Raw genomic sequence first — 11,119 nt, forward strand, 5'->3', positions numbered from 1 at the left:
ATATCTCCATCTTCTCCTATTTAAAATCTATAAGCTTGCTAAACCCATTTTGTTGAGGGTAGATATGTAACCACTGAACTCTTATGTATCTTTGATTGTTTTCAAATATATGCACTAGTGCAATAAGGGTTTTTGGCTCCGGTTGTTTTTTGTATTTTGCCTCGGTTCCAGAACCGAGGCATATTGGGGCGAGGCCAAAAGAGGTGGCTTTTGGCCTCGGGTCTCTAGAACCGAAGCCATAGATTCATTTTTCTGCCTCGGGCCTCTAGAACCGAAGCCATAGAGCAACATAGCCCCACTTGTTCCTTTTGTCACTGTGACACCACCGTCGAAATCAGCGGCAACCATATTGGCGACCACCGTAAACACACAACCAAAATCGCCAGGAACAATGTGCACCACCTGCAAAAAGCCAAAACCAGCGAAATGTAGGTACGAAAATCTCGTGTGAAGAACACTACACATCGCACCTGAGCCACTGTGGCCTCCACCGTCACGAGAAGACGCAACAACCGCTACGAATTCTTTACCTGCAGATGAAACCAGAATCAGAAGCTATAACACGAAGCGAGACCTACAAAACCCAAACCAGAGGTTGTCTGCGTTGTGAAACCAGGCTGCCCTGACGAACCACCATGTTGCAAAGTAGACGTCGCCGGTCACCACCCTCGCTTATGCTGCTGTCATGAACGAAGAAGAGGGAGGTCGCGAACCGAAGCAGTGGCCGTAGAGGAGTTCGCAGAAGTAGAGGTCGTCGTCCTCGAGAGAGAGAGAGAAATTCGCGCAAAGAAAAGAGAGTTGGGGAGACGATGAATAGTGATTAGGGCTCGCGAATTGGGAATTTTAACAGACTTTATGGCCTCAGTTCAGTTAATAACCGAGGCCAAAAGCCCATTTATTACCTCAGTCCTTAAAGACCCGAGGCCAAAAGCCTGATGCTGGTGGCATGTTTGAAAATTTGAAAGCTGATGCTGCCTTTATGGCCTTGGTTCAGTTAATAACCGAGGCCAAAAGCCATTTTTGAAAATTTGAAAGTTGATGCTGCCTTATATGCTTCAGTTCAGTTGTAACCATGGCCAAAAGTCCATTTACTGCACCAGTTCAGAAAATGCCACCGCCTCCTTATAGGCTTCGATTCAACTACAACCGAGGCCTATAAGGCGAAGTAAAATGTCAAATCTACATTAGTGATGTATGCCTCTTCCATTAAATGCTAGTATTCTTGTTTTCTTGCTTAATGCTTGCTTGGCTTGATCACCCATAACTTGATGCTTGGTTCATTAGTGTTGGCAAATAAAACCTTCTAAGCTTTAGAAACTTCCTGATTGTTGGACCCTCTCCGAGTCCAGTCCTATCACACTAATCATTGCACTTTTAGTAACATTAACATCATCCTGGAAAAAGAACAAATTTATTTACCAAGATATACCAATTAGAATGAAAACAAGTTGAAGTGACATAGAAAGCCAAACCAACTACCAAACATTGCTTACCTACATGGCCTCACCCCTCAGTTTGACCAATTTCAATCCATCTTCAAAGCTTAAAATTAAATTAAATAAATGGGGTAAATAACATGTCAATTTCTAGAAAGTTGCACCTCAAGTAAAACCACTCAAAGAACATTTTAGTCACATGACTCATGTTCAAAACTACAAGGGTTAACAATATTCATTTTCTTATATACTTTTTTCACAAACTACAAACAATAATTTCATTGCAAGATACTGATGACATTCGAAGCAAACATCAAACCTTAGGCCAATTATTCACATTCAAAAGACCCATGGTTGGGTCACTTACCTAAAAGACCCAGCAAGTGCTAGAGTAGTATATTCTCCCAAGCTTAAACCACATGTAACATCCCTAGATTTAATAATGCTCCACAATGAGACGAGCACTAATCACAACCACTTATCTCAAGCAACCTTTCCCATTGATATCCCAATCCCTTACTAACGGCATAAATGAAATTCGTTTTGCATTAGGAAACACGAAATATTAACATACAAAAATATACCATTCGAGTTTCAGACCCACAATTAGGGTTTTACCTTTTCGATTTGAGGACCTAGGGTGTTATGGGTTCAGTTGGGGCTTGACACAATAAATCATATAGACAACATGTGGCTTTAATTGTTAGTCGACTCTAGAAGCCTCGACAACGCTTGTAGGATGATGCTTGAAGGCTCAACGACTCGACCATTAACGATTCTTGAAATGAGGCACAAGGGTTTTGTAAATGACTAGGTATTCAAAACGAGGGAGAGAAGGGTTGAAATGTAGGAGAAACACAAGCTTTTGTGAATAAGAAGGTTTGAAATTGACGTTCTTTTTCTTAGAGAAATAGTATTTGGAAATTGATTTTCAATTAAGAGGGAAATTTTATTAATTAGAAAAAAAAGTATTGGAATGGAGGGAACAAAAAGTAGAAGGAAAAATGCGTGCTATTAGATGACACTCATAAATGCCATATTTTGAATGTAAATTATGGCAGTTACAAGACTACCATAATATAAAGCAAATTATGGTAGTTTATGAGAATCGTTATATTAAAACCACCACATTAAACAAAATTTTTTGTAGTAGGTGTTGCAAAATATCTTTTAAAATTTAGAAATAAAACAAGATACGTAATGGAGCTTATGTCTAGGAATGGAGCTTGACTCATTGGTTGTCTTAAACCCTAGTTCATAAAGCGAGTTTATTTTGTTAAGAGTTCAAGGGATTGACTCTTAGTAAGGAAACCTAGGCTCATTCTACAAAGATTAGGACTTGAGTACACTTGTGGGTTGACATTAGTATATCCATGGAGAGGATGTGAGTTTTTATACATGAGAGTAAAGTCAATGAAATCTAACTCCAATATTAAATTCCATATCATTTCTCGTCTTTCCCATCATCAAAGTGGTTTTAACTACCATAGTTCATCTTTACTTGTTTATGCGCAAATTTACTTTCTTGCACAAAATCTCAAACTATGAAAATATTCTTTAGTCTAATGTAGTTATTTCATTAGTTTCTTTGGAAACGATATATGGTCTTACTAGTTACTTGCCAAAGAGTTAATAGAAAGCCCACATTTTTTTCCTATGTCTCTTTTTTTTGCGTACCGTAAGACCCGTGGAATTTAATTAATTAAATAAATAAATAAATAATAAATGCGGGTGGAAAAATCATTGATGACATTAAATTATGAAAAGTATGACATGGAGAAGTACTAGCTCAAGTGGTTGAGAGTACTTAAATGCGTGAGAGGACTTGGGTTCGAGTCCTATGTATGCCAATTTTGTGTTATTATTTGTTATTATTTTAAATATATGATAATCATGCTGTGAAATAATATGTTAATTGGATGATGAATGTTAGCATGAAACATGAATTTGGCATGATGGTTTGATATTGATTTGGCAATTGCATGGTTATGGGTTCAAGTCTTGGAGGACTCACATTAAACTTTATTTTTGATATTTTTTTGGCTTTGGCTTGAATATGAAAAGTTGAGGGAAATTCTAGTGGAATGGCAAAATAGGGGTGGCTGTAGCGCCTAGCGGTACGTGGCTGTAGCGCCTAGCGATTTGGCTGCTGTAAGTCCTACTGGTTGGACTTTATAGGCGTGATCTACAAGGCTTTTGGTGATGCTTCGAAGGTAAGATTACTGGGTTCCTTGAGTTGAGCTCGGAATGTATCCCTTGAGTTGAGCTCGGGATAGGGGTTAAGTACGTACATTCCTCGAGTTGAGCTCGGAATGACATCCCTCGAGTTGAGCTCGGGATGACGGATGAACACGAGGAACCCTTGAGTTGAGCTCGGGTTGGCGAGTGTTGTCGATGTGAGTGTGCTGGTTGTGGCCAGTACGGATGGGTCCAGATAGATTGCCCTCCTTAGTAAATCGCTGACGAGTTTGGTAGTCTTGGGACATTACGAACTATGTTCGTAAATGGGAACTCCACCTGGCGTTGCGGTGTATGATCCGTAGCATTGGTTCCCGCACGTGCTCTATCGGTTGTGGCCGATAGGTTTGGCAGCAAATTACCTTGGGGTAATCACTAAAAGTGGTAGAACACGAATGATTTGGTTGTGGCCAAATGATACGGAATAAAGTAAGAGATTTTATTGAGTGGTGGCATGTAAAAATATTTAATGAGATTTATATATTCATGTTTTGTATGTTAATTTTATTAAGCTCACCCTATCTGCTTGTGTTTGGCGATGATCGTGTGCGCGGTACACGTGAGCAGCGGATGTTAATGCAAGTGGAGCTGGTGACGCTTAGCTGCGGAGATAGGATATCTGGGGTGTTTTATCTTACTTGTATTTTCTACTATTGGAAATGAATTGTAAACTCATTTGAGACGTTTATTTTGGATTATGACACTTTGGTAATTATGAATCATTATTTACATTTATGAAAGTTTAAATTTCCCGCGTTTTTGGGAAAAGTGTTATTATTAAATGTGACTTTATTAGTTATTTTCTTTATTTTATTTAAATTAGTAATATCCTGACGGGATGTTACACGTACCATAACTTTCGTGACCCAATGAGGAGCTTTTCCATCATCATACTTTTAAAAATTGTCGATTTGAATTTTGTGATTAGTGTGAAGATTCTATTATAGATCATTTTATGTATACAATTATTGCTATATAATTTTGTTATTGTTCTGAAAAAAATGTTAAGTGATACAAAAAATACAAACCAAATTTGGATTTCTTTTATTGAATTTAGGGGACTATAAGTGTCCATTTGACTTACTGCGAGTTCAAGTCAAGTACATTAGATCATAAGTGTACTAGATTTTATTTTATTATAATTAGCTTGCATTTTATTTTTTAATATGAACCAACTCGAAGGTGTGGTGAATGTGATCAACCCGTTACTTTTAACTCACTTTGTCATTTTTATTAATGAATAAAAGTTTTTCATCATCATATTGGAATAATTCTCTTAAAAATATTGTTGTTTAACCTCTTAGTAAGTATATGTATACAAGTTGATTTTCAGGAAAGACATATAAAGTGCAAATAAAGCTTCTATATAGATTTTATTTGATAAAACATTTTTCCACCTTAATATGTTTAACTTTATCATATTTACCATTATATTGTGAGTCATACTAATTACAAATTTGTTAACATTTTATTTAATATCATATTTGATGGGTCTTTAGAGAACAAATTCACTAGGCAAATTCAATGAGTCTTGAACTCACTCTACATAAGGGATTTTTTAGAATTGCGCAACGAAATATTTGTATTTGGACAAAATCTTGAGGGTGAATTGATTTCTTAATAAAAAGTGTATTTTTTTTAAAAATTCCCTTTTTTAAATAACAACGTTCAATTAAAGTCCTTTCCTTTATAATAATAATAATAATAGATGATCAAAAAGTAAGGAAAGAGAAGATTGCACCAAATACTTTTATACTTGTTTGAATCAAAAGATCCTACAGTCAGTTGTTAATTTCTCTAAAAAAGGATTAATTTAACACTAAAACAAACCAAACTTACAATTACAGAAGAAAAGATTTAGGGTTTAAAGAATACCTCTATTGATTTCATAGGTTGATTTCAACTTATCTTTGTAACACCCCATTTAAATAATAATATAATTAAATGAAATCTTACATCGGATAATGTAAAGAGCCAAGTTGCGGAGTATAAGTCACTCCTTACAATTATCCAAGATACTTAAAAGAAAATACTTAGGCTCACTACAATGCCTATAACCCAAGAGGAGTAAAAAAAATAGACAGTATTCAAAATAAAGTCCTAGGGCAAAACAATACACGGGCCTTAGCCCTAAAAGAAAGCTCAAATCAGCAAGATCCAACTCGGATAGACTATGCAGCGGAATCACCATTTCCCTCTTGACCACGAGGATTCTCACATCTGCTTACATCAACAAGTTGATGATCATCGCAAAAAGAGAAAACCACACCAAACAAAACATACAACAAACAGAAGGGTAAGCTAGAGCAAAAAAAAAGTTTGATCATGCAATCAGATACACTTTCCCAGTCAATTATACATACATCACCCAAGCATATCATGACCTTCCAAACAATACACTAAGTTTCAGGCCTCCTGCTACTCTCACTACAAGAGTCGACCCGCTCTAAGTGAGACTAACTAACTCCTTAGAGTGTCAGGATGCAACCTTACCTTGAATCCTTGCCAAATTATATAGATGGGGCACCACCATGAACTCCCACTAACAGGGGTCATGGAATTACGTCTCGACCACTAAAGCACAACCCTGAAATCTCACCTAGAGATTTCAAGGAATTACGTACTGACTACATACCAAACGTATTCAAACAACCAAGTAATATATTCATCATGCATATACATCTCATGTCAACCCTTTTATAATCAACCTCCTTTATATTCCAGGTCAACCCATACCAATTCCTCATACTCCATCCATGAATATCGAATTTTAACTCATCTCCTTACCATGCCACATTCACAACCAACCATTTCATTTAAATCACATACCAAGATCATACCCAAATTCATCATCTGCTCACCCATGAACCATTCCATATCTCATATCAAATTCATACCCAATTCATCATCTTCAATTCATGTTAAACTCATAAGCCACAAACCATAATTCATCATATTCACACAAAGTCACGCAAATCATACTTTAAAAGGCATAATCAATCCAAACATATGATCAATATCCAAAAACAAAGAAAACAAAGAGCAAACCTACTTCTCGCTCAGCCCCTCGCTTAGGCAGAAGGGCCTCGCTCAGGCGAGAGGTTTCCCTCGCTCAGGCGAGCTCCTTTCGCCTAGGCGAGGGCTCGAATCAGGAACAATGACACTGTAATACCCGGGAAAATTAATTAATTAAATAATTAATTAATTAATAAATGCGGGTAGAAAGCGTCTTTATGGCATTAATTATTGTTTAATGTGACGTGGAAAAGTACTAGCTTAAGTGGTAGAGAGTACTTGGTTTGTGTGAGAGGACTTGGGTTTGAGTCCTATGTATGTCAATTATGTGTTTTGTTTTATTATTGATTTTTAATAATATGTATGGGTATGGAATTGGTATTGTAAGCTTATCATGATTGGAGTGTATCACTAACATGACTTGGTTGAATTAGTTGTGCGTTGTGCACTTGAATGGTGACTAAGTGGTCATGGGTTCAAACTTGTTGAGAATGAAATTGGAACTTTATTTTTTAAAAGTGTAGTTTTGGAGGGAATATGAGAGGGCAAAAGAAAACCTAGAAGCCAAAAGGGGCTGGAAAACATCTTATAATGACCCTAAATGAGAATTAAACACACTAAAATGCCCAATTCCGTTTTTGTTTTAAAACCCATCTTACCTAAATGAGAATTAAACACACTAAAATGCCCAATTCCGTTTTTATTTTAAAACCCATCTTAAAAACACCTATAAAAGCCAAATTTTAGGTAATATAAGGGTTTTGGTTGTGTGGTGAACAGGTATAGAGAGGAGCACGAGATTGGGCGTAGTTTTGGGTGTGCAAGGGCTGAAACAAGAAGACAATTGTGAATCAAGGGTCCTGTTTGTCTCAACTTTGATCACTAATTCCAAGTTAGGGGTGCTGTATTACGTGTATACCATTAATGCTCGTCTTTCTGCGTTTTGCTTCCAATTTGATTCTATAGGGTATGATTGTGGTATAATATGCATTGTAATTGAGAATTGACAGATTGAAGTTAGGCACAAAGTCATTTTGGGTGGTTTATATGAATGGGATAAGGGTTTGGGGGTATTGATGTTGTAGTTTTGGCCAAACCTTTAGTTTAATTGATGCAAATCTGTCTGAACCATGTTACTGTGATGGCTTGATGGGGTAGAATGTTTGGAAATTGCCTGAATTGGATTTTTGGTATGGTTGTGGTTTGTTTTCGCGCAAGACCAGGAGAGGGATACTGCAATTCTCGCCCAAGCGGGTCACCCTTGCCTAAGGAGAGTTGTAGGGTTTCATTACTGGTTTAGGGGTTGAGCATCTCGCCCAAGCGACTGTTTTGGTACTTGAGCGACTTGGTCTCTTGCTTAGGCGAGAGACACTCGCCTAAGCGAGGTCGCGAGGTGACCTGAGTGTTCTGAGCCCAAAATCTCGTCCAAGCGAGGAGTTTTGTGGGTTTGAGCGAACCAGGGTCTCGCTCAGGTGAGACGGCCTCGCCTAAGCGAGATGTCGTGGTCAAGTGTGATGTTTTGCTTGCATTGTAGCTCAGGTGAGACTGAATTGGGTGTTTGGGCGAGAAATGATCTCGCCTAAGCGAGATAACGTGATGAGGTTGTTGTTTTAAGCTCCCTCAAGCAGGTAAATTAGCCTAAGCGAGGCTGAGGGCTTAGTTTGGGCAAGAGTCCCTAGCTTAAGCGAGTTTATGCAAATTTTCATGTTTTTGTGTACATGTGTGTGTGATTTGGCTGCTTTATCCTAAGTATAAGAGGTATATGCATGTGGTGTGGTGTTTAGGCTTGATGGACTAAGTCCAATAGGGGTCTGGGATGTGCTTAGTGGTTGGACACATGATGGGGATGGAATTGGTTGAGTTCCCGTCGGCTACTAATGGGTGAGGAGTCCTTAGTATAGTGATTACATGTGTCGGGCGCACGATGGGCAATGAACTGTTATGTTCCCGTCGGCTACTATTGGGCGAGAAGTCCATAGTATGGTGATTGCGTGCGTACCAGGGTCCAAGTTGAGAAGACTTGGATGTTTTACCACAGACGAGGAGTCTGTAGGGCAGGACTATGAGCGGGATAGGCTCATAAGGTTGGACCACGAATGAGTTAGTTTCATGGGAGCACAGTGAAGTCCCAAGACCAAGTTCATGTATATGACTCATGAAGGACTATGAGGTCATGGTTGGGTAATTTGAAAAGCATGAGAATTTTAGTTATGTTATTTTGGTTGGGTGAGATATTTATATCATGTCTCTATATTATATATTGTGCATAGCTCACCATTTCTCTGTGTGTGTGGCGCTGATCGGATAACTCGTTATCCGGAGCAAATGATGTGACAGGTGGGCCAGGAGATGCATAGACTCGAAGCGAGGGATAACAAGGGATTTTGTATATAATTATTATTTTGGTTTTGAGATAACTTTGTAATTTTCTTTGAGCCATTTGAATATTATTTCAGTTTTATAATTATGGACTCCAGTTTAATCACATTGTATTAAAGTTTTAAATTTCCCATGTTTTTGGGAAATGATGTTATAAGTTAGGAGGCATTTATTATTATTTCTTATTTTATATATTAAATATCAATAATATTCCTTAGGGATGTTACAATTGGTATCAGAGCAAAAGCTTGAAAATATTTTTTAATATTTTGGGGCTAGTGGGAAGTGAGCTTATCGATGTGATTGTTTGTTGTGTGATTGAGTTGAATGTTGAAAAGGTGTGAGTGGTTTTGTTTGACTAAGTGACTAATTTTTAATAGTTGTAATGTGGCGTATCCAGGCTATGGCTGCTAACAGGAGGAGGAGTAGTGGTACTAATGACATCGTTGAGGCTATTCACCGAATGGTGGATGCGATGCAGCCACCCGTAGCAGCGTAGCCTAGGACGGCGATTGCACCAATCAGGGTGCCAATCGTGGAGGACTTCTTGCGCCACAAGCCAGCAGAATTCACTGGCAAAGCCTTTCTTGATGAAGTAGATGCATGGCTCCGCAAATGCGAGAAGATCTTCAAGGTGATGAACTGTGAAGATGAACAGAAGCTACTGTTTGCCACCTATTTGCTGAATGAGGATGCAGAGTATTAGTGGGCGGGAATGCAACAACAAATGCAGACTCGGGAAGAATAGGTGGAGTGGACTAGCTTTAGGACGCGGTTCCTAGAGAAATACTTTCCTGACACGGCCAGGCAAGACAGGGAAGCGGAGTTTCTAGCTTTGCAGCAGGGAGAGATGACAGTACAGGAGTACGTAAATAAGTTTGAGCACCTGGCGAGATACTACTCACAGAATATTACAAAATAGTGGAGGTGCTTGAAGTTTGAATGAGGACTCAAACATGAACTGAAGAAGGTGGTGACACCTTTGAGGGAGAGAAGATTCCTGGTCTTGGTGGAACAGGCTAAGAGTGCTGAGCACCTGGAGAAAGGCCCTGGTCCAGTTGTGAGCAGACATCAGAAAAATGTCGTTGAGGCTAGGCAGATGAAAAAGCCTTATAGCATACCACAGGCATCCCAGGGTCCCTCTTGCTACCAGTGTGGTGGACCCCATCTGAAGAGGAATTGTCCTCAGCTGGTAGGCGGAGTAGGAGGGTCAGGCGACCGTCGCAAGTGCTTTATATGCGACAAACCGGGACACTTCGCCAACAGTTGCCCAAAAAAGAAGAGTTTGGTTGTGAAGAAGCCAGCAGCATTGCCAGCAGAGAGAGCTAGAGCGGCTGGCAGGGTCTTTGCTTTGACCTCCACAGAGGCTACTAAATCAGGTAATCTCATCCTTGAGCCATGTTTAATGTTGGGTCAGTCAGTTTTAGTGTTGTTCGATTCTAGAGCAACACATTCTTTCATTGCTAATGCGTGTGTGGGGAGATTGAATTTGGTGAAACGCGATTTGGGGTGTGAGTTACTTGTTTCAACTCCCTCCTCAGGTCAAGTGGCTACCAGTTCAGTCTGCGTTGGGTGTTCAACGGAAGTGGCAGGTCGCAGATTCAAGGTGAACTTGGTGTTCTTGCCTTTGGAGGGACTGGATGTAATCTTGGGGATGGACTGACTGTCTAACAATCACATTATAATTGATTGTGGACGGCGCAGTTTGGTATTCCCAGAACATGAGGTATTGGAGCTAATCTCGGCTCAGAGGGCGACAAATGAAGTTCAAGCTGGAGCCACCTGTTATGTTCCCGTCGGCTACTATTGGGCGAGGAGTCCATAGTATGGTGATTGCGTGCGTGCCAGGGTCCAAGTTGAGGAGACTTAGATGTTTTACTACAGACGAGGAATCTGTAGGGAAGGACTATAAGCGAGATAGGCTCATAGGGTTGGACCACGAATGAGTTAGTTTCGTGGGAGCATAGTGAAGTCCCAAGACCTAGTTCATGTATATGACTCATGAAGGACTATGAGGTCATGGTTGGGTAATTTGAAAAGCATGAGAATTT

At 39.3% G+C, this 11,119-nt stretch overlaps 1 protein-coding gene across 1 annotated transcript; it reads left to right on the forward strand.

The window, feature by feature from the left end:
• The first annotated feature begins 9,453 nt into the window (after positions 1-9,453).
• LOC114165171 (uncharacterized) lies at positions 9,454-10,731 on the forward strand. The gene is made up of 2 exons (XM_028049832.2): positions 9,454-9,555; positions 10,039-10,731. Exons 1-2 carry the CDS (start codon positions 9,454-9,456, stop codon positions 10,729-10,731), a joined length of 795 nt encoding a protein of 264 aa, XP_027905633.2.
• The last annotated feature ends 388 nt before the right edge of the window (positions 10,732-11,119 follow it).

The sequence above is a fragment of the Vigna unguiculata genome, chromosome 10, assembly GCF_037176805.1.
Source record: "Vigna unguiculata cultivar grain cowpea cultivar isolate G323 ecotype 2 chromosome 10, ASM3717680v1, whole genome shotgun sequence".
NCBI lineage: Eukaryota > Viridiplantae > Streptophyta > Magnoliopsida > Fabales > Fabaceae > Vigna > Vigna unguiculata.

Excerpts from the sequence above, each read along its gene's own strand:
- LOC114165171 (XM_028049832.2), top strand. The coding sequence starts at position 9,454 with ATGTGGCGTATCCAGGCTATGGCTGCTAACAGGAGGAGGAGTAGTGGT. Across the intron at positions 9,556-10,038 it reads TGGATGCGATGCAGCCACCC|GTGGTGACACCTTTGAGGGA; the intron begins GTAGCAGCGTAG and ends GAACTGAAGAAG.